The following is a 23,364-nucleotide window of genomic DNA, read 5'->3' on the forward strand; positions in this document are numbered from 1 at the left end:
AGACCCTTGATTCATGCAGCTCGGTATCGTGAACACTGACTGCAAGAGGCTCTCCGGGGTTCCAGGCAGTGTCTCCTGTTCCCACCTGAAGATATTGGGGAGTAAAGATATTGGGACCTTTTCAACGCAGCACAGGTACTCTTTCACTAAGGTGTTGCCTTTCCTGGCAAAAGGTTTAAGGTAAGGCACCCCTGCCCATACGGGCCAGTCGTGTCCGACTCTAGGGTTGTGCGCCCATCTCACTTAAGAGGCCGGGAGCCAGCGCTGTCCGGAGACACTTCCGGGTCACGTGGCCAGCGTGACGAAGCTGCTCTGGCGAGCCAGCACCAGCGCAGCACACGGAAACGCCGTTTACCTTCCTGCTATTTATCTACTTGCACTTAGGGGTGCTTTCGAACTGCTAGGTGGGCAGGAGCTGGGACCGAAAGACGGGAGCTCACCCCACCGCGGGGATTCGAACCGCCGACCATGCAATCGGCAAGTCCTAGGCACTGAGGTTTTACCCACAGAGCCACCCGCGTCCCTCGGCAAAAGCTTTAGGATGCATTAAACAAACTCTGAAAGGAGGGACAGAAAGCACAGCAAGTAGCCCCCACCTGCTGAGAGTTCAGCTGCTCCAGTTCCTTGACTTTGTTGTTCAAGTGCTGCAGTGTATCCTGTTGTCCCTATGGGCATTTTTAAAAAGGGAGAAAGAACAGCAGATCAGACATGCAAGCTCTGCACTCTTGTAGGCTCCAAGAGAGCTTTCAGCACTTCACAAGACTTTACCTGAAGCCACTCTCCTTTCTTGGCAATCTCACTCTCCTTTTCTCTCAACGACACCTCCATACTTGTCACCTGCTCCTCTTTCCTCTTCAATCTGCAAGAGGAAGCATAAGAGAAGTCAAGTCTCATTTTAAAAAAAATGCAGATTTAACACTGACAAACAATAGTCAAAAGATGTGATTATAAAAATAAAAATAATAATTTATTACTTATACCCTGCCCATCTGGCTGGGTCTCCCCAGCCATCCTGGGCAGCTTCCAACAAAGTATTAAAATACAGTGGTCTGTTAAACATTAAAAGCTTCCCTAAACAGGGCTGCCTTCAGATGTCTTCTAAAAGTCTGGTAGTTGTTCTTCTCTTTGACATCTGGTGGGAGGGCGTTCCACAGGGCGGGTGCCACTACCAAGAAGGCCCTCGGCCTGGTTCCCTGTAACTTGGCTTCTCACAGTGAGGGAACCGCCAAAAGGCCCTCGGCTCTGGACCTCAGTGTCCGGGCAGAACGATGGGGGTGGAGACGCTCCTTCAGGTATACTGGACCGAGGCCGATTAGAAGCTTTTGGTGTGCCGCCACTGTGTCACTGCGGTGTTGCCTTGAAACTGGCCAGCATTTATAAACTGTGTCAACGTCTTTTGTTCTGTGTGCCCATAAGAACACAAGAAGAGGCTGCTGGATCAGGCCAGTGGCCCAGCTAGACCAGCACCCTGTTCTTGGACTGGCCACCGAGATGCCTGCAGGAAGCCTGCAAGAACATTTCCCCCTTCTGCAGTTTGTAGCAACTGACACCCAGATGCATTACTGCCTCCGACTGTGGAGGCACAGCATAGACATAAATCAGGCCCACAGCATGCAGGAGTTCAATAGGTAGAAGCAGAAGTACGACAACAACAAAATTATGTGCCAAAACAGAACTCTTGTGGTTTTAAAGGCCTTGTTGTCTGGCTGGCACTCTCCACTTTCTCCTTTAGGAAAGGGCCAAAATATTCCTGTCCCTGGAAAGCATTTTGAGAGGTAAGCATTTCCTAAGTTCTAACACTAGAACTTGCAGACATCCGGCAAAATTGAACGTTGGACAATTACGGGCAGATAAAACCAAGCGCTTCTTCACACAGCACTAAGTTGGAACTATGGAACTTGCTCCCACAGGAGTCAGTGAGGACCACCACCTTAAAGGTAAAGGTAAAGGGACCCCTTTACGAGGTCCAGTCGTGGCTGACTCTGGGGTTGCGGCGCTCATCTCGCTTTATTGGCCGAGGGAGCAGGCGTACAGCTTCTGGGTCATGTGGCCAGCATGACTAAGCCGCTTCTGGCGAACCAGAGCAGCGCATGGAAATGCCGTTTACCTTCCTGCCGGAGTGGTACCTATTTATCTACTAGCACTTTGACGTGCTTTTGAACTGCTAGGTTGGCAGGAGCAGGGACCGAGCAATGGGAGCTCTCCCCATCGCGGGGATTCGAACCGCTGACCTTCTGATCGGCAAGCCCAAGGCTCAGTGGTTTAACCCACAGCGCCACCCGCGTCCCGGACCACCACCTTAGATGACTTTAAAGAAGATGAGAGAAATTTATGGAGGAGGGGGCTATCGAGAGCTACCAGTCATGGTGGCTATGCTCTGCCTCGACAGCTGGAGGCAGAAATGCCCCTGAGCGCCAGATACCGGAAACGGCAGGAGGAGGAGAGGCGCCGGTGCTCGAATCCTGCTTTGGGGCATCTGCTCAGCCACTGTGAGAACAGGATGCCGGATTAAATGAGCCATTGCCCTGATCCGGCAGGCTCTTCTTATGACCTTATGCAGGGATACGGCTTATTTTATTTGTGCTGCTGGGCATTTTGATTTTATTGGTTTATGCTGAATTGAATTTAGGAGGTTATGCTATGGAATTTTTATGACTCTGTGGATTGTTAGCTAGAATTTCGTTTGTTTTTTAAAAAAAGTGGAAGGGGGTTGTATTATCCACCCCCCCCCAGTTTTTTACCACTGCTATTTTTTTGCAGCAGCTATCAATTTATTTTTATTTTAAACAGCCCTTTTTGAATGGATTGGGGGGGTGGAAATGGTATATCATGACAATTATCAAATTAACTTATTAGAAGAAAATGCTGGCAGACCAACTCAATAAATCTATGAGGCTCGTGGGTGCTGTTTGTTGCTGTTTGTGCTTTGGAACAATAAGTGCAAAGAAAATGTATAGCCATATGTTGTTTTCGGTTTATTGTGATGCCACTACCAGGGACGCGGGTGGCGCTGTGGGTTAAACCACAGAGCCTAGGACTTGCTGATCAGAAGGTCGGTGGTTCGAATCCCCGCGATGGGGTGAGCTCCCGTTGCTCGGTCCCTGCTCCTGCCCACCTAGCAGTTCGAAAGCACATCAAAGTGCAAGTAGATAAGTAGGTACCGCTCCGGCAGGAAGGTAAATGGCGTTTCTGTGTGCTGCTCTAGTTCGCCAGAAGCGGCTTAGTCATGTGGCCTCATGACCCGGAAGCTGTACGCCGGCTCCCTCGGCCAATAAAGCGAGATGAGCGCCGCAACCCCAGAGTCGGTCATGACTGGACCTAATGGTCAGGGGTCCCTTTACCTTTACTTACTAGCCCTTAAAGCTCATACTAATGCACAAAGCTGCAGGATCTTTCGCCAGCTCAGCAACCCAAGATCCTTTTAACTGGAATCGCCAAGGACTCAACAGGATGACTCTCTGCTTATGCAGCACCGACCGCAATCCACATTATCAGAAACCAACTGAAATAGTTAACGGTATTCTGAACCTCTTGATCCAACTCCCTAAGTTGGATGCAACATCTGCATGTACTGGTGCTCTTTGTTACAGAAAATGGCAATTTATCTAATGTTAAAATTATCTAAGTGCTTTCCCCTTGCTTTTAAAGTCTTAGCCTTAGATTAACATCGAAGTGCACAATCCAATTCAGAGATTTAAGGCAGGTTAAGGAGTTTTCAGATTCTAGAGCTGTTTGCTCATAAATCAAGATCAGTCACAAAAAGGCACCTGTAGAAAAAAACAACCATTATCATGTTAACAAGGACACCTGCAGTTTTATAAACCAGGAAAAACCACTTACAGATTCTGAAGATCTCTGACTTCTTGGGCGGCTGATATCTACAGAAAGAATACACAACACAGAGTTATTCTGAAAAGAAGCACTAAGTATACATAAACAGTAATGCCTCCCCTACACCCCTCAAAAGTATCAGATTTGAGGCTAACAAACCAATGGCCCATTTACCAAAAAAGAAGCAGCAAAAGAGAAGCAGCCCCTGAAGAACAAGAAATGGGAATTTCTAGAAGTAGCTGAAAGGCGTTAACTTCTATGATCCAATAATCTGCCTATATCTTTTCTTTCACATTTCAAATCATTTCCTATTAGGAAAAGCTCTTGTTTCTGTAAGCCATTTTGAAGGCACAAATAGTTTAAATGCATTAAATCAACACATCTTTAACTTGCTATTCCTATTCCCAAATGCCAGGAGATTAGCCACTGTCCTTCCAGTCTCACAGTCTGATCTGCAGGCCAGAGAGATAACGGCTTGTTTTAAGGCCATCCAGAGGCTAAGACCAGCTTGAAGGAATTAAGGTTGGAAAGTTAAAAGCATCACACTCTAACCCATCCCTTCCCAGTCTTGGATATTGCAGAAGCTGTAGGACTACAAGCCCCATCGTCCACAGCTAGTATGACCAGTGGTCAGAGATGAAGTGAGTTGTAGCTCAATAACACCTGGGGACCCAAGCTTGAGAAAGGCTCCTTTGAACACCAGCATTCATTGCCACCTCTGAAATCAAGGTTAAGTTTTATCTCGCTAACACAATTAAAAACTTTTAGTGAGATGACTATGTCAGACCCAGGTTTGGCTCAAAAGGGCTTTTATAGTAACAGAACAAAGTCCAGCTTGGGGATGTTGGACTACAACTCCCATCAACCCTAGCTAGCAGGCCCAGTGGTCAGGGATGATGGGAACTGTAGTCCACACACAGCTGGGGACCCAAGTTTGGGAAACCCAGGACTAGAGTATCAATTTCTCCCCCTTCTCTGGATTTTAATCCCAAGATGAAGAGCTAGAATGGCCAAGGGAGAAGATGCAGTATGTCAGCATTTCCCACAAAGCAATCTTAAGACCGCAAGTGCAACACTTGTGTTGGCCGCCCCATAAATGCCACCATGTGGCTTCTAGGCCCTTAGCTGCATCTGTTCAAATGCTGCAGAGATCAACAGCTCACACTGCCTAAGACGGAAGAGTATGTAATTGCGAAGACACCTCCTGGGATGACAAGGAATCCAGGCAGTTCAGGAGGAGGAGCAAGGGCGTTTTAATGCTACAAGCTCAGCAAGATGCCAGAGGCCCCTGGCTCATGCACCTGCCCCATTGAACTCTCCCGTGCTTTATGCCCTCATGTGCCACCACCCAAACTAATGTGCCGCCTGTCATTTATTTTATTTTTTAAATTATTACATTTCTTTACCCCTAAATATATATAATGCCTCATATGGCATGCCTCCTGTGTCCCTAAACCTGCGTGCTCATGAACACTTTCCAGGAGTAGACCTTACAGCACACAGTGAGGCAGGAAAAAAAAAATCAAGCTTCATGGGTGCCTCCCCCAAGGAAAATGGGGCATTTTCTGGAAGCTAAGCTCCACCCCCCAGGCCCCGCTTTCAGAGAAGCCAAGCTCACCTCACGGGAGCCCTCTTCCATAACAAATTAAGAGAGCAACATTTAATGGCAAGACAAAATATGCTCCATGTAGCCCAATACATTCCCCCTCCAAATAGATAATAAAGTTGAGCTCCAGACAAAATGCATAGCAGCACACAGCTGTCTGCTAACCTCCTGTGCCAGGCACTCAGATTATTTAGGTAGACAAGCGATTCCTGCATTGCAGGGGGTTGGACTAAATGACCCCTGGTATCCCTTCCAATGCTATGATTCTAAGAGGGTGCTATACTCTTGGACACGTAACTCCAGTGGTTTCGAACCACCCTGAGATCTATGGGTACAGGGCAGTGTACAAATTTAATACAGCCGTACTTTGGTTGTCAAACGGAATCCATTCCGGAAGTCCGTTTGACTTCCAAAAACGTTCCGACAACCAAGGCGTGGCTTCCGATTGGCTGCAGGAACTTCCTACAGCCAATCGGAAGCCACAGAAGCCGCATCGGATGTTCGGGTTCCAAAGAACGTTTGCAAACCGGAACACTCACTTCCGGGTTTGCGGCGTTCGGGTGCCAAAATGTTTGAGTCGCAAGGTGTTCGGGATCCAAGGTACGACTGGACATAATAATAAAAATAAATTTTTGAAAGCTTCTTCCTGCTGAAACTCCTTCCACATAGGTGTGTATCCCTGCCACGGGGCTCTCTGCACATGGCAGGGAATTCCAGGCAATGTCCCAGGGTGCTTTGCTCAGCTCCTGACAGGTGCCAAGACGACTTTGTAAAAGCTCAGTGTAAGGGTAAGAATACAGCAACTGCTTGGCTATAGATTGCAGGGCTGTGCATGAAGGGAAGAGGGTGCTGTAGCCCATATGCTTCACAGGTTGCGGGTGGGGACAGATTTGAACTCTGGTCTCTCCAGATAAATAATTAGGTAACAGGTGGAGATCCCAGAAAGTGAGTGGACAATACTGAGGTAGATGACTTGTATGCTCTGAAGTCACTCCCAGGAACTTAAAGAGGGCTGAGTCCCCAAGGGTGTGCGTAAGACTGCAGACCTAACTCTAAGCATAGCAAACTCCTGGGACTGTTTCGGACGCAATGTGAAATCAGTTTCCCACTGCAGGAAGACCCTCAGGCTTGTGCGTTCCCCCCTTCCTCCTCTGGCATGCAACCAGGCAGAGGAGGCTGCTTAAACGTGGGTGCAGAGGCTTTCAAACCGCACCGTGAAACAAATCACCCGCAGTTTTATTATGTGCTCGTAAATTTTGATTTCCTTTTAACAAGTCGCCTGACGGATTGGTTGAGAATGCCTCTTTTGCCGAGCGATAGGCTTTTAATCGTTAATCTGAATGTTTAATTGATTAGACATATATCTCACGGTTCAATCAGCGGCAGCTGGCGCCCACCAGGGACTAACGGGGCACAAGGCAGGGGGCACAAAAAGTAAGGGCAGCCAACAGCCAATGGCAGGCAGAGTAAGCAAATTCTGGTCTTGTCCCCATTCTTCCTGATGCTCAGTTCTACAAGGGCGACACTAAGGCTAACATGAGCCAATGCCACCTCCTGGACTGGATGTAAGTCGGAAGGCAGGCAGGCAGGCAGGGGCTGGCTGATGTTGGTGAAACAGCACCCCCTTCACCCAGTGGTCCAGCCTCCTCTGGGTTCAATGGCAATGAATTGCGCCAGGCCTCTCCCAGCAAGAGCCCCCCCCCAACAGATAGGAAAGGAGGAGCCATACTGCAGGAAGAGGAAGACTGCAAAGCCAAGGACTCCCTCCAGCTGCCAGCTCAATACCACTTTACCTGTGTGTCCTTTCCAAGCTGGGCCTTTCCTATTTCTTCTTTCAGAGCCTCTATTTCCTGTGCCAAACCCTTTTCAATGACAAAACAGACAAGGTTGTACAATGGAGACAACACATCCCACAAAAATGAGAAAAAGAAGGGTGCGAAAAATTCGGCCACAAACAAGGCAATGCAATGACAAACACACAAACACACAAGAAAGGCAGCGCACGACAGATCCAGCACCTACCTGGACAGTTTTTTCCTTGGTGGCAACTTTAAGGACCTCAGCCTGAAGCAGTTCTTCCACAGACTTGATTTTCCCATCCTTCTCACTAATTCTTTAGCAGAGAGAGATAGAAAAGAGTATAGAGGTTAAGCAACTCAGTGGTACAGCATGGGAAGGGGAGGCATTTGCGCAAGATGAGAAAGAAACGCTTCAGGAAGTTGCTGAGGAATATAATGCAATACTGCCCAAATGAATCAGAGCAAGCATCAAGAAGTTGGTATTTTTAGGTATAAACTAAACTGATCACAACTGAAAGAGTAGGGTGGCATCTGCTGGTAGAGAAGCTTCTGCTTAAAGAAAAGCAATTTCTTCAAGTAATCTTCTTCAAAGAATACAGCACTGCTACTATTACTGCAGGACATCCTTTCTGGTTTTAAAACAAGGTTGGGTTTTCACCCAATGCCAGTGCAGCTATTGGCACCCGACTTGAAAACTCCCTGGGACTTTAAAAAGGAAACCCCAAAAGTTATAAATCTCCTGCAAGCAATCCAACTTTATTCTGTGTGCACAGGTGTGACCCAAGCAAGCATACAGGGGGGAAATTTTGTTTCAACACACAAGTAGATGATCTTTTTGTTTTATTTAGGTTGGGGAGGGGGGCTGAGCTGGCCCAGAATTAGCTGGATCCCAAGTTGGCGCCATTAGGGTCACATGACAGCATTGGATCTGCTCTGGTTCTGACTACTGTACTAGCTCCAGAATGGTGAAGTAATCTACCTGTCTTCTTCCCTTCCACCCCCGTTGTCAAGCTTGGCGGGACTATAGATGCAGTGATGGCCCCGCTGCTCTGTTAAGCCCTGCTGGGCAGCAGCCTGAATTTAGGCTGCACCCTGAAGCCTTTCATTTCACAATCACAGTTTCTTCTGAAGAGTCAAATGCAGCAACTTCGAACATCCCACTGCACAGATTACATTCTAAAGTCTGGGTGCTTTTGTAGTAAAAGCCTGCCCGTACAGGCTTCGTGGATAACAGAAACGTAAGGGTAAAGAGGGCTTTCAAACTGAAGAAAAGGAAATGTGCTTCTACTTACACTCTTTGTAATTCTTCCACCAACGTTGCAAAGGAAACCTTGGGGAACAAAAGCAAGGAGGACGGATGTTTAGAGAGAAAGTCAGAATACTGAAGCTAGCAGATGGTACCAGCTCTCACCAACTTTGCTGATGGAATTCGTTTTGGAAAGCTAATCGGTCCTATTTTTTTTAATCGGACTAAACTGTAGCATTTTGCAGCACCTGTAATTAGTTCTTTGCAAAATTTAAGAGTGAGCTTGAGGAATACAGGTGTCCTCCCCAAACAGAGGTAGGGCAGCTTTAGGAAGGATACTTTGCAAGCTCCTGTTCTAATGGAATCTCACTGAGACCCTCAATTTCCCTCCTTCTGCAAAGCTAGAAACTAATGTACCTTGAGAGGGCACTTGGAAAGTGTGGAACTTTGCTGCACGGCCAAAGGTTTTACCTTTGCATCGCTCGACCGACAAGTTCTGCTTACACTCTGAAGACAGTCAACAACCCAGCTCAAGGTTGAATGCTGTTGACATTTCCATTCCATCTTAAGGAACAGGTGCGAGATTGTTGCATGTCACATGTCTGTTTACATTCCAGCACAGTATGCTGGGAACTTCCGTTTCTGTACAGCTTTTGCTGTTCTCTCCGAGACGACATGCTAAAGAGACGACATGTTTCTTTGTTCTGATTTATGTTTAATAAATCTGTAGCTGTAGCATGACTGCATGAACCTCACACCTACTTCTGTGTGTGCAGTACTCTCTGCTAATTGCATGCCTTGGCTTCTAAAGTCCGGGTCGCTGATTTACGTTGGAGCATGGGCCGATGGAAGGAGACGTCCGAGCTGGGCTTGCCAGCTGGCCTCTCGGCCCCTCTGCATGTCGAATGCATGCATGGCCAAAGGTTTTACCTTTGCATGGCTTGACCAACAAGTTCTGCTTACACTCTGAAGACAGTCAACAACCCAGCTCAAGGTTGAATGCAACCTTTCCACAAGCCCAACTGGGTAAATGACTTGAAGGCCTGCCTATTTTCCTGCATGTGACTTGGCTCACTTGCTTGACTGCTCCAAAGATGTTGACAAGTTTTCAACATTAAAACCCTTCTCCCTTTGTCAACACGGGCAAACCCTGCAAGTAGAACTGCAGTGAAACCATCAAGAGTTGATGGCTGCTCCAGGGCCAGCAGTGCTGGGGTAGGACTTGCAGAAAGTCACAGCAACTACTTTCAAGTTTAGAAAAACCTTCATCTTGCTTTGAATGGGCTTCAAAGGATCGAGGGCTGAACTCAGAACAGATGGCATCATCTCTCGCTAGCTTTGCTGATGGAAAGGGTACCCACAGATCAGAATGTTGGTTGTAAAGGGAATTGGGGTTGCTTGTGCGTAAAGGGTGCTGCAGCTCTAGGCAACGTTGCCTGGCTAAACCTTTCCCTGGCTGGACAGCCCTTTCTCCATGGCTGTGTCAGTCGCTGGCAGTATCCGTCAGTGGGCGTTTTTTGAACTTCTTCCAACATAGAAGCTCCTTGACCCCAAGTCTCCGCCTAGCCTCTCTGCGCGGAAGTCTCCTGCGCAGAGTGGGCGTGCCCAACGGAGGCCCTGGGCTCTCCCCGCTGGTCTCTGTGGAAGAGTCTTGGAGCCCTCTCTCCGCAGTCTCCCCTTGCTTCCTGGTGTCCCTCCTATTTCCTTCCTCAAAGGAAGTTCTCTCTCTCTCCCTGCTGGTCCCTTCTCCTGCATCGTTGGGGAGCCTTACCTCCACTCTAGGCTCCGATGGCAGTTCCCTGACATTGGTCAATTATATTTTTAGATCGGATTAAACAGCAGCAATATTTGCATCACGTGTCACACGAGGGCTAATGCAGACATAACTGCAACTGCTGTTTATGCATAAACAGCAGCTCACATGCAATCTTTCTAATCATGGAAGTAGGCCACGGAGATCTTCTGAGAGCATCTCTTTACACTATTCCTCTGCTCATGTGGAGTAAGACATTTATTTACAGGGGTTAGCAGTCTGCAGGAATGTCAGAAGTTAACTCTTCAAGGACCCAATTCTTTGAAATCCAACTGAACGAAAAGCGCAAGGCAAAAGCAGTGAGGCACATTGCAAAATGAAAGCGGCAATTTCAGGGATTGACTTAACAGCAACCAATTTGAAAACCTTTCTTAACAAAACAAAACCAAGGCAACGAACCTGCTCTGTTTGTACCCTCTGCAGATTTTCAACTTCACTTTTCAAGGATGCGTTCTCTGTTCTCAGTGCCTTTTAAGAGGAAAACATTTTCAACACGGTACTGTTAATTGCAACCACAAAAGGGAAGATGATACATTTGCCAAGAACAACATTCTCTTATCACTGCTGACTTATCTGACAACATTTTTAACGTGTGGAAGTCACGGTTTACATGGCTGGGTCCCTTTCCTGACATAATCTTTGTTTTGTACCCTAGCATCTTTCCTCAAGAATAAAACCTTTAAAGTGGTGGTTCTCACCCAGTGAAATATCTCAGAAAAAGTCTGTCCTGGTCCTCCTATCCACTGATACGTGCCCTTGGGTTTTAGCCTGCAAGGAGCTCAGCAACATTTCCCCAAACAGAATAAGCAGGTCAAAGGAAGAGCTTCACACCCAAGATCTAAGCATCACACGCTCCTTCAAGCTTACAAAGCTTGGCCAGCAGACAAGTACGAATGGGGCAGGTGGGAGAGTCCGAATGGATGGCTATTACCTTACGCTGAAGGCTTTCACTTTTCTCAAGTGTAGAAAGAAGAAAGCCAAAGGAAAAAAGCTTGCCCTGTAAGATTCAAGTCCATAACTACATTCTTAAAGGGATTGCAACTGGAAAAAGCTTGTGTTGCTTCTCAGACAGGGAATACAGTCGTACCTTGGATCCCAAACGCCTTGGTGCTCAGACGTTTTGGCTCCTGAACGCTGCAAACCTGGAAGTGAGTGTTCCAGTTTGTCAACGTTCTTTGGAACCTGAACGTCCAACAGGCCTTCTGATTGGCTGCAGGAGCTTCCAGCAGCCAATTAGGAGCTGCGCTTTGGTTTCCAAAAGTTTTGGAAGTCAAACCAACTTCCGGAACGGATTCCGTTCAACTTCCAAGGTACGACTGTATCTGGAATTTGTTGCAGCTGGGGTACTCCATCATGGTCCCCTCCCTTTATAGACTACAAAACATGGGTATGCCACTGTCACAGTCAGTAAGATCTTCAGTTGCTGACTTCACCTCCTGCCACTAACTGCTGTATAAGATACAGTGGTACCTCGGGTTAAGTACTTAATTTGTTCTGGAAGTCCGTTCTTAACCTAAAACTGTTCTTAACCTGAAGCACCACTTTAGCTAATGGGGCCTCCTGCTGCCACCGCGCCACCGGAGCACGATTTCTGTTCTCAATCCTGAAGCAAAGTTCTTAACCCGAGGTACTATTTCTGGGTTAGCAGAGTCTGTAACCTGAAGCGTATGTAACCTGAAGCATATGTAACTCGAGGTACCACTGTATTTAATGGGGCATGTAACTACCCTGTGGTGGAGCGAGACACACTGTATTAGCACCCAATGCCACACTGTTCTTGCACTGGGCACACCTGACTCTTAAGAAGAGAGTTTACCTTCAGCTCGTCTTCTTTATTTGCCATCTCTATGAGTCCAGCTTCAAGGAGTTCCTCAACTGTCTTTATTTTGTCATCCTTGTCTGTCATGCTGAGGAGGAGTTGAAAAGAATGTTATGAACTTCAACTCAAAACCAACTGGTGCTACCAGGACGACAAATCTATGTTCATCTGTTTGGGCTTATTTCCTGCTGAAGCCAGTGGGCATTGGTGGCGAGCAAGCAAGAACATACGAAGCAGCCTTAAAATGAGAGCCAGACCGCTAGTTCGGTTAGGCCAGGACTGTCTCATTTAGCAGACAATGCTTCTCAGGGTGTCTTCAGCAGAGCAGTTGTTCCCAGTCCAGGTACTGAAAATCTTTTAACTGGAAATGTTAGGGATGGAACCTGGGACCCTCCCCATGTCAAGCATGCACCTTAGCAGAGAGGTATGGGGTCTTCCCCCTGTTAGAATTCCTGCTCCGTGATTGCAGTCATAGGATTGTTGTCTATCACATGACGGTATATGTTTTGACTCCACAGAATGGGAAATGACGGAGACAGGATGTTTGTGTTACTGTGTTCCGTGAAGTGGGACTGTTGTCCTTTGTTCTTTTTCTCTTTGCTGTCTGATGCTAGAGAGAGAGAGAGGGCGCCATGTTGCAGTGCTCCGTGTGTGTTTATATGTAAATAAAGTAGATTAGCCAAAATGCTGAGTTGTTGAGGTCTGTTACATGAACTGCACAGACTCTGCAGATCCCTAAGTGTGCCGGTGTCTGTTGGCATCAGTTGCTGTGATGTTTGGGCAGAATAAAGCTTTTGAAGCTCCCGAACGAAAGACCAGGAGCGAGGGAACATCCCGGCCGGGCATGTGTCTCTGCCAGGGTCCTACTTGAGTGTAAGCTGAGCTCCTGACACCCCCTGCTAGGCTGCAGGTACTTAGCACAAAACACCTACAGATTTACCGTATTTTTTGCTCTATAAGACTTACTTTTTGCCTCCTAAAAAGTAAGGGGAAATGTGTGTGCGTGTTACAGAGCAAATGCAGGCTGCGCAGCTATCCCAGAAGCCAGAACAGCAAGAGGGATCGCTGCTTTCGCTGTGCAGCGATCCCTCTTGCTGTTCTGGCTTCTGGGATTCAGAATTTTTTTTTTCTTGTCTTCCTTCTCCAAAAACTAGGTGCGTCTTATGCTCTGGTGCGTCTTATAGAGCAAAAAAATATGGCGCTGTTCTTAAAAAGATTAGCTGTTCTTTTTGCTTGGGGGGGGGAAAGAAGGCTAGTAAAATAAACAAGAGGCTACCTACTGCTCCAGCTCTTACCTTCTTTCCATTTGCTCCAACAAATCCTTATTCGTCTGAAAGCAGGAGAGAAAGAGAGAAAAGTCATGCTTAATGCTGGTTTGCAGCTCTAGTGAGTAAGACAGCTGCTCAGAATCCGGCTGTTTGCATTTGTGCTGATTATCTGAAGCGCCGATGCAGAAAAGCCGTCAAACGTTAGAAAGTCTGAAGCTGAAAATCCCCCTCCCCAGCAATGATAATAATCACGTTAAAAGGTGATTAGATTTCTTTCAAAGATGCTCCAAAACTGCCATGCGTTGCCTAGCAGTACAAATGGCCCAGATATCCTGACTTCTATTAAGCAGGAATTCTGGAACAGCCGCTTTTATCCAAGCCAAATAGAACATGTTCTCAGCTCTCACCGTTACTGTTAATATTTCACAGCAAAGTGGCCCATTATGCTAAAGATAACTTTAGAACGAGAGGACAGAAAAGGGCTTCCTGGAGCCAAGGAGATGCTTTCCTACTCCCTAACATACCTCACCCCAGTCTCTGTACCCTTAGATCAGGCATAGGCAAACTCAGCCCTCCAGATGTTTTGGGACTACAACTCCCATCATCCCTAGCTAACAGGACTAATGGTCAGGGATGATGGGAGTTGTAGTACCAAAGCATCTGGAGTGCCGAGTTTGCCTATGCCTGCCTTAGATACTAGCCACCAAAATCCTCTGAACGACTTTTCTCCTCACCTTGTAATTATTACACTATTTTGTCATTTTGACAGAATAAGCTTTGATTCATTCAATAAGCTAGTCTCCAGTTTAAAAAAAGTTTACTTGTAAGCAACATCACCTACTTTCCTTTGTTAAGACGTAAAAGCCCCCCTTTTCTGTAATAAATGTAAGGTTATTGCCTCCACATAAGAGCCACTTGCCAAAGAAAAATGAATTTTTAAAACATCCTTTACTACTTAAATAAATTTATTTTGTGTTTCAGCAATTCCGATTTGGTCCCTTGCACTCCAGGCTAAACCAATATAGTGTGAACGCAAGATGTTGCAACCGTTCAGCTCTTTCCCCCATTCCCAGAATCCTGCCCTTCCTTCAACCAGAACTCTGTATGCTCTGCACTAAGAAAAACTAGAAAATTAATTGAAATCTAGCCAATTAGCAGATCTTTGCATGATTTATTCTGCTTCTGCTGGACATATGAAGGGCTAAGGAGTTACACAATGCAGTGAATCTCCCTCACGGGCTACTTCTTAAGTGCTGGAGATCCTGCTCAGCAATCCGCCTTTTCGGTTCTCAAGATTTCACATTCTCAAGCAGTACCAGTTTCTGTTCCAGCAATTTCTGCACAATCCTAGGAAACACATATAAACCATCCCTTCTGTCTGTTACTTCTTCCAGTTGAGGTATTATCTTTATGCAACTGATGTTCTGCTACTCTTCCCATCCACAGGAGCTTCAATTAGAGGAATTATCTCAGCCCCTTGCAGTCCCAGCTTCCTAGAAATTTGTCCCTAGTGCCAAGTTTTTTGGTCAGATTCCATTTTTCCACATTATTCTTCAATTTTCTTGCAGAACTACTGAAGTATTCATCAGCTGGATGAGCTGGAGCTTTTAGCAATCTTGCCAAAAGAATGCTAGGTGTCCGTCTGCCATGTTTGGTGATCTGTAAGAGACTCTTTCCCCTCCCATTTTTCTGTTGACACAGGAGGTTCCAGATTTGATCCTCGCCATGTCCAGTTAAAACCATGGTTTTCCCAGTAGCGATGTATGGAAGTGAAAGCTGGACCATAAAGAAGGCTGATCGCCGAAGAATTGATGCTTTTGAATTATGGTGCTGGAGGAGACTCTTGAGAGTCCCATGGACTGCAAGAAGATCAAACCTATCCATTCTGAAGGAAATCAGCCCTGAGTGCTCACTGGAAGGACAGATCCTGAAGCTGAGGCTCCAAGACTTTGGCCACCTCATGAGAAGAGAAGACTCCCTGGAAAAGACCCTGATGTTGGGAAAGATGGAGGGCACAAGGAGAAGGGGACGACAGAGGACGAAATGGTGGGACAGTGTTCTCGAAGCTACCAGCATGAGTTTGACCAAACTGAGGGGGACAGTAGAAGACAGAAATGCCTGGCGTGCTCTGGTCCATGGGGGCACGAAGAGTCGGACACGACTAAACAACAACAAATGTCCAGTTAAACCAAGGGTAGGCAATGTGGTACCCTACGGATGTTGGAATGCAGCTCCCGTAATTCCTGAATAGGGATATGAGATGTAGCCGAAAACATCTGAAGGCACTTTGCTGGCTTCCCCTGGGTCAAAACACCTCAGAGAGGGGGGCTGAGAATGACCTCTGCCTGCAACTGACTTGCTGCACAGCAGCGCCTTATAACCCCAAAATTACATTCTCCCCCCCCCCGGCATAACATCCTCAGTGCAAGTTCTATTAGTTAAACCAGGGGTCGGCAACCTAAGGCCCATGGGCCACAAGCAGACCATGGGGGTTGTTTAACGAGCCCATGGACCCCCACGCCCGCTCAGTCAGCTCCCGTGTGCCACGCTAAACTGGCGCAGAGAAGAGAGAGGACCACCTTCCGCGACGCTGGCCGGCTTCCCATTGGCTGCAGGAAGCTCCTGCAGCCAATGGGAAGCTGAACACGCCTCCTCCGCACTGGAAATAGCATTTGCGCATGCGTGTGCGTGCGCACTCCGGCCCACAGTGGAGTCTGCGGGACCGTGAACCGGCCCAAGCCACAAAAATTTTGCTGACCCCTGAGTCAAACTATTGTAGCAAAAACAGTGGTACCTCGGGTTACATACGCTTCAGGTTACATACGCTTCAGGTTACAGACTCTGCTAACCCAGAAATATTGTTGTTGTTGTTTAGTCGTTTAGTCGTGTCCGACTCTTCGTGACCCCATGGACCAGAGCACGCCAGGCACCTCTGTCCTCCACTACCTCCCGCAGTTTGGTCAGACTCATGTTTGTGGCTTCGAGAACACTATCCAGCCATCTCATCCTCTGTCGCCCCCTTCTCCTTGTGCCCTCCATCTTTCCCAGCATCAGTGTCTTCTCCAGGGAGTCTTCTCTTCTCATGACGTGGCCAAAGTACTGGAGCCTCAGCTTCACGATCTGTCCTTCCAGTGAGCACTCAGGGCTGATTTCCTTAAGAATGGATGCGTTTGATCTTCTTGCAGTCCATGGGACTCTCAAGAGTCTTCTCCAGCACCATAATTCAAAAGCATCAATTCTTCGGCGATCAGCCTTCTTTATGGTCCAGCTCTCACTTCCATACATCACTACTGGGAAAACCATGGCTTTAACTATACGGACCTTTGTTGGCAAGGTGACGTCTCTACTTCTCAAGATGCTGTCTAGGCCTGTCATTGCCCTTCTCCCAAGAAGCAGGCGTCTTTTAATTTCGTGGCTGCTGTCACCATCTGCAGTGATCATGGAGCCCAAGAAAGTAAAATCTCTCACTGCCTCCATTTCTTCCCCTTCTATTTGCCAGGAGGTGATGGGACCAGTGGCCATGATCTTCGTTTTTTTGATGTTGAGCCTCAGACCATATTTTGCGCTCTCCTCTTTCACCCTCATTAAAAGGTTCTTTAATTCCTCCTCACTTTCTGCCATCAAGGTTGTGTCATCTGCATATCTGAGGTTGTTGATATTTCTTCCAGCAATCTTAATTCCAGCTTGGGATTCATCCAGCTCAGCCTTTCGCATGATGTATTCTGCGTATAAATTAAATAAGCAGGGAGACAAAATACAGCCTTGTCGTACGCCTTTCCCAATTTTGAACCAATCAGTTGTTCCATATCCAGTTCTAACTGTAGCTTCTTGTCCCACATAGAGATTTCTCAGGAGACAGATGAGGTGATCAGGCACTCCCATTTCTTTAAGAACTTGCCATAGTTTGCTGTGGTCGACACAGTCAAAGGCTTTTGCATAGTCAATGAAGCAGAAGTAGATGTCTTTCTGGAACTCTCTAGCTTTCTCCATAATCCAGCGCATGTTTGCAATTTGGTCTCTGGTTCCTCTGCCTCTTCTAAATCCAGCTTGCACTTCTGGGAGTTCTCGATCCACATACTGTTTGAGCCTTCCTTGTAGAATTTTAAGCATAACCTTGCTAGCGTGTGAAATGAGTGCAATTGTGCGGTAGTTGGAGCATTCTTTGGCACTGCCCTTCTTTGGGATTGGGATGTAGACTGATCTTCTCCAATCTTCTGGCCACTGCTGAGTTTTCCAAATTTGCTGGCATATTGAGTGTAGCACCTTAACAGCATCATCTTTTAACATTTTAAATAGTTCAGCTGGAATACCATCACTTCCACTGGCCTTGTTATTTGCAGTGCTTTCTAAGGCCCATTTGACTTCACTTTCCAGGATGTCTGGCTCAAGGTCAGCAACCACACTACCTGGGGTGTACGAGACATCCATATCTTTCTGGTATAATTCCTCTGTGTATTCTTGCCACCTCTTCTTGATGTCTTCTGCTTCTGTTAGGTCCTTACCACTTTTGTCCTTTATTATGGTAATCTTTGTACGAAATGTTCCTTTCATATCTCCAATTTTCTTGAACAGATCTCTGGTTCTTCCTATTCTGTTGTTTTCCTCTATTTGTTTGCATTGCTCGTTTAAGAAGGCCTTCTTGTCTCTCCTTGCTATTCTTTGGAAATCTGCATTCAATTTCCTGTATCTTTCACTATCTCCCTCGCATTTTGCTTGCCTTCTCTCCTCCGCTATTTGTAAGGCCTCGTTGGACAGCCACTTTGCTTTCTTGCATTTCCTTTTCATTGGGATGGTTACCTCAGGTTAAGAACTTTGCTTCAGGGTGAGAACAGAAATCGTGCTCCGGCGGCGCAGCAGCAGCGGGAGTCCCCATTAGCTAAAGTGGTGCTTCAGGTTAAGAACAGTTTCAGGTTAAGTACGGACCTCCGGAACAAATTAAGTACCGTATTTTTTGCTCTATTAGACTCACTTTTTCCCCTCCTAAAAAAAGGGTGTGTGCGTCTTATGGAGCGAATGCAGGCTGCGCAGCTATCCCAGAAGCCAGAACAGCAAGAGGGATTGCTGCTTTCACTGCGCAGCGATCCCTCTTGCTGTTCTGGCTTCTGAGATTCAGAATATTTTTTTTCTTGTTTTCCTCCTCCAAAAACTAGGTGCGTCCTGTGGTCTGGTGCGTCTTATGGAGCGAAAAATACGGTAGTTAATCTGAGGTACCACTGTAAATCAATGAGCTCTGTGGCAGATCAAGGAAGATCCATTGGAATTGACGGACATGGGTAACTTAGGTCCAGTAATTTGAATGGGTCTACTCTGAATAAGACTATGTTGGAGACATCTCCCAGTTACTTACAATGAGATATTGTACCATAGACGTTGGCAAGAGCCAACTTGGTTGGCTGCATCTGCAGGATCTGTGCACCCAAATGTGGCTGCTCCTTAGTGGCAAGAAATAAAGGGCAAAGACATCAAAGAAGCCGAAGGAGCTAAGCAAACTGTTGCTCCCAAAATGCTCCCTTTCAAGCTAGCCGATGGTGGCAGCAGCACTTCTAGTCCTTTGTAGATTCCCTTTTTCCAGGAGCTGCACCAAAACAACCATTTCTAGGTCACGTAGCCTGAGATCAGAGTGGCTTATGCTCTGCCATCTGGAGCAGGGAAAGCAAACAGTGACCCCAACATCTCAGCCCCTGAGTCTCAAATGCAAACCAAACCCTCTCGTTATCCAAGCAAAGAGCAATGCTAAGGTTTGTACCGAAGGCCCACCACTGATGTCTGGTCTACTCAGCAAGATCTAGTAGATAACACAAGCAGCTAGTGCTCTCCACCCTGGCCAAGGGAACAGCAACCCTGATTATCACAGCATTGTTCACCCATCTGAATATTGTAATACTGTACTGCCAGAGGCATAAGCAATTAAAGGCATCCCTTACTGAAAACGTCACCTAGAGCACCGCTGGCATTTGCAAAGCAGAAAAAGCCTATTAAGTGTGTTCCAAAGAGTTGGTGGGCCTGCATGTTCTTAACGTGCATGCGTCGTTTTTGTATATTTCAGATTGTCTACTCCAACTCCGCGCCCCGCCCCCCAGCAAGACATAATGCTATTGTGAGAGGATAAGAATCGTAGAGTTGGAAGACACCCCAAATCATCTAGTCCAACCCCTTCCAATGCAGGAATTAGTGGCCAATTGAAGAAATAGTGGCCAAATGAAGTGGGGGTCCGTTTGGCTGCTTCCTACCCTGAAGTTGTATGATTAAGAGAAAAAGACTGGATATTATAAGGGGATGCTTTTTGCTGCACGCATTCTAACCATGCCCATGGAGGACCAGAATCTTATTTTCCAATTAATATCTCATATAATTAACATTAATATACAGCATTACATAAAAGGCATATGAATTGTGCATATTAAGGAGCATAAAGGTAAAGGTAAAGGGACTCCTGACCATTAGGTCCAGTCGTGACTGACTCTGAGGTTGTGGTGCTCATCTCACTTTATTGGCCGAGGAAGCCAGCGTACAGCATCAGGGTCATGTGGCCAGCATGACTAAGCTGCTTCTGGTGAACCAGAGCAGCACACGGAAACACCGTTTACCTTCCCGCTGGAGTGGTACCTATTTATCTACTTGCACGTTGTGCTTTCGAACTGCTAGGTTGGCAGGAGCTGGGACCGAACAACGGGAGCTCACCCCGTCGCGGGGATTCAAACCGCCGACCTTCTGATCGGCAAGTCCTAGGCTTTGTGGTTTAACCCACAGTGCCACCCGCATAAAATAGCGTTAATAAATGGTGAAATCGTCAAGATCTTGCACCTGTTACCAGTCTATTCCAAACACCATGCATAAACATGCAGCAAATAATACCAAACTAGATACAAAAGCAAAGGACAAGAGCAGACACAAACATTTATGCCCCACTTTTTCAAAAAAAAATTAAATGATTTTTGAAGCTTAATTATCTGGCAGAACTGCACCATGCATTTAAAGCACATGACTTCCCCCAAGGAATCCTGGGAACTACAGCTTTACCCAGAGCTACAATTCCCAGCACCTTGGCAAACTACTGTTTCCCGGGAAGCAAGTCTTGTCCACCACCAAAGACAGCTCCGGAATTCGAATTAGATACTAGATTTCTGAGCATATAACCTCCCTTCTCAGGTGTGATGTTGTTCATGTGGGGGGAGGGGCGTGCGAGCAGCGCATCCTACCTAGAAGTAGTTCCAAAACCAGCTCTATAAGCAACTAGAAGACACAGGATATAAACATCCTTTAACCCTCTGCTGGCTCCCACATCCAACCCTCAAATCAGCTCCATCTACATCAACAGCCGTTTCTGAACAAAGATAGTATTATTAGCAGCAATTTGTCTGCCATACCTGCTCAGACAAGAGAGCCTGCAGCTTCTGAACTTCCAACTGCAGCGCTTTGTTCTGATCCTTTAGAACCTGAAATGAAATCACCAGACGGCGCTGTCAGTTCGGAATTCTGTACACAGACATTGCTCCTGCAATTTTCTTTGTGTTATTGGAAGAGAAACGGTGGTTCTGATGAACAGCAATTGGCAGAAATGTTAAGAGAGTCCTGATCCCTGTTTGGGTTGGCTATCTATCTGTTGAATTGAAAAGGGTGGATCGCCACCATGATGATAATGATAGCACTTCTGGGAAGGGTCTTCGCTTTAACCCACTTATGGCGATACCAGCTTGCTCCAGGCGATCCCAAGGGGCACAGATTTACTGGAATAGCCTATGTGAAGTGCTCTGAACACAGGGGAAAGTGCTTTGATGGAGCAGAAGGAATAAGGGGAGGAAGTACAAATCTGATCTTGGGGGGTGGGGTGGGAAGAGACACTGAACATATGCCTTATGGCAAATCAGACCACTGGGTTCGTCTAGCTCAGTATTGCTTGCACTTCCGAACTCCTGGAGAGCTGCTTCTGAAGGGGAAGGAAGGTGCTGGACCTGCAGATGCCAGGAATTGAAGCAAGGACCTTCTGAATGTCAAACAGATGATCCCCCACTGAGCTCTGGCCCTTCTTCCTGAATGCAGGAGATCACATTTCAACAGCATCGAGCTGGAAGGGAAGGCTGCTCAAAGGAAGAACTAGAATAAACTAGGGAACCAGGGAAGGGGGTAGACTAGGACCCCCCCCAAAAAACCACCCTAAAGGTCTAGCAAGTGGAAGCAAATCTAGCATTTGGGAGAAAACCTTGCCTCTATTAGTAGCACTGCTGTGAACAACACCTCTGGGTATGATCATTCTCCAGCAGGGAACCCTGCAAGCTTGATCTGGATCAGAGCATATTCTAGATCACATGTCCTGCAGCTACTTTCCCCCCAAATAAAAGAGTTCAGTTTAAGCACACTTTAAAAAATACTGAATATCGTAACATGTGGTTTAGACCTCAAGTCCCCTGATTAAAAATAAAAATAAGGAACAACAGTTGATCTGGAGTAAAAGCATGGGGGGGGGGGAAGAGACGCTAAGTATGAGTGCATACTTTTGTTCATATTGAAATCCCCACTCATTTCAGAAGCTCCTTAGCACTGGGGTCTGAATAGACACTGCAGTGCCCCTCTGCTCGCTTCATGCTGAGCCACAATTTTGTGATGAGACACCTCACTTCTCTTCCCTGCATCACTGACAGCAATTTTTTTCAAGCCGCATCTCCATTTGTTTTTGGGATGCTGTGCTGCTACACTACCATCCAGCACCTTTTCCTGTGCCCTTTCTAGTCCTGCTGCCAAGCTGTCAGCTGTCCTGTTGTGAGTAAGACTGCTCTAGGCAATGCGCGCGCGCACACACACACACACTACCTGAAGTTCCTCTTTTGCACTTGAAGCTTTGGCATGGTGTCCCTGAAGCTGCTCCTCCAGTGCTCTGATTTTTTCATCTCTGGCCTGAGTACTGAAAAACAGGGCAAAAGGTTAAAAAGAAAACACACACACACCCGCTTACAAGGCCCAGCCCACTCCAAAGCAAGCACATAACAACCAAAGAACAATGGCTTATCAGATGGCACTCTTTATTTACCTTTTCTGCATCCTTTCCAGCTCATGCGCAGCAGCGGCCTAGATAGAAAGAGGATTAGCACTATTTAGTGTGTTGCATCCGAGCAAGAGTCAGCAAACACGGCTGCATCCAACATTAAAAAGCCAAGATTGAGCCCATGAAATTTAGCTTCTTGCTGCGCCTCTCATTTTCTGCCACAAGCAAAAAAAAAGGGGTGGGGAAGCACATGTTTTGCACATCTCTGAAAAAGGCACCGCCACATGCTCAGTAATCTGCTCATCAGACTGTGCTCTGCAGCGATGCTTTCAAATCTAGGAAAGAAAGCACTTTATATTAGGTAACAGGTTAGGAAGTGAAAATGCTCAGGGCACCGTTGCTCTGGATAATGATGTATATGCCTGCATTAAAGGAAATGCCACAGAGCTGGGGGGGCGGGGAAGAAAATATCTGCCCACGAACGGGCAGAGAGTCATTCCAGTGTGGGGGCACCAACTCCATTACTCTGATATTATGAAAATGCCTTCAAGCCGCAATCTAGAAAAAGGAGGCTTTCCCCCTTAAGCTGGAGGAGCTTCAAAGCAGGCTGAAGCCATGAACACAGTAAAACTTCCGCCTGCAATGAAACAATCCACAAACAGGTGCTTAATTCCTCAACGCTTTGTACGGCACTTGCATTTGCTGCAGTTAACGCAGATTCTGTCTGCAAAGATGTGAAAGCATGAATGATAAGACACATGCCCTTTAGCATCAGTAAGACATGTGCTTGGAACCCGACTGGGCTGCAGCTCACCGGCACATGCCCATAGGTGAATGAGGAGCACATTTGTCTTTTATACTCTGTGCGCCAGACGCAGCAAGCACAACTGTGATGGAAAGTATGTGTAACCTTGCAAGTTATTTTTGGCTGAGAAACAGTGAGAGATGCGCCATCGCTCAGCGTGCTCCAGGGCAGAGAGATGATCTAGACCTGGGTCTCCT

General features: G+C 46.8%; 1 protein-coding gene across 10 annotated transcripts in view; it reads right to left on the reverse strand.

Annotated features, from left to right (window-relative positions):
• Positions 1–23,364, reverse strand: part of KTN1 (kinectin 1) — a 114,438-nt gene that overhangs the window by 28,562 nt on the left and 62,512 nt on the right. For 6 of the 10 annotated variants that reach the window (XM_053395055.1, XM_053395310.1, XM_053395224.1 and 3 more), the window contains exons 16-27: positions 22,408–22,445; positions 22,191–22,281; positions 20,750–20,818; positions 13,410–13,444; positions 12,112–12,202; positions 10,695–10,763; positions 8,529–8,566; positions 7,460–7,550; positions 7,231–7,299; positions 3,841–3,878; positions 769–859; positions 597–665 (exon numbers count right to left, since the gene is read on the reverse strand). In XM_053395055.1, coding sequence (XP_053251030.1) covers positions 597–665; positions 769–859; positions 3,841–3,878; positions 7,231–7,299; positions 7,460–7,550; positions 8,529–8,566; positions 10,695–10,763; positions 12,112–12,202; positions 13,410–13,444; positions 20,750–20,818; positions 22,191–22,281; positions 22,408–22,445 — 789 coding nt within the window. The remainder of the gene's footprint in view (positions 1–596; positions 666–768; positions 860–3,840; positions 3,879–7,230; positions 7,300–7,459; positions 7,551–8,528; positions 8,567–10,694; positions 10,764–12,111; positions 12,203–13,409; positions 13,445–20,749; positions 20,819–22,190; positions 22,282–22,407; positions 22,446–23,364) is intronic. The other 4 variants (XM_053395562.1, XM_053395396.1, XM_053394969.1 and 1 more) reach the window with 1 other exon arrangement.

The sequence above is a fragment of the Podarcis raffonei genome, chromosome 1 (genome assembly GCF_027172205.1).
Source record: "Podarcis raffonei isolate rPodRaf1 chromosome 1, rPodRaf1.pri, whole genome shotgun sequence".
Classification (NCBI taxonomy): domain Eukaryota; kingdom Metazoa; phylum Chordata; class Lepidosauria; order Squamata; family Lacertidae; genus Podarcis; species Podarcis raffonei.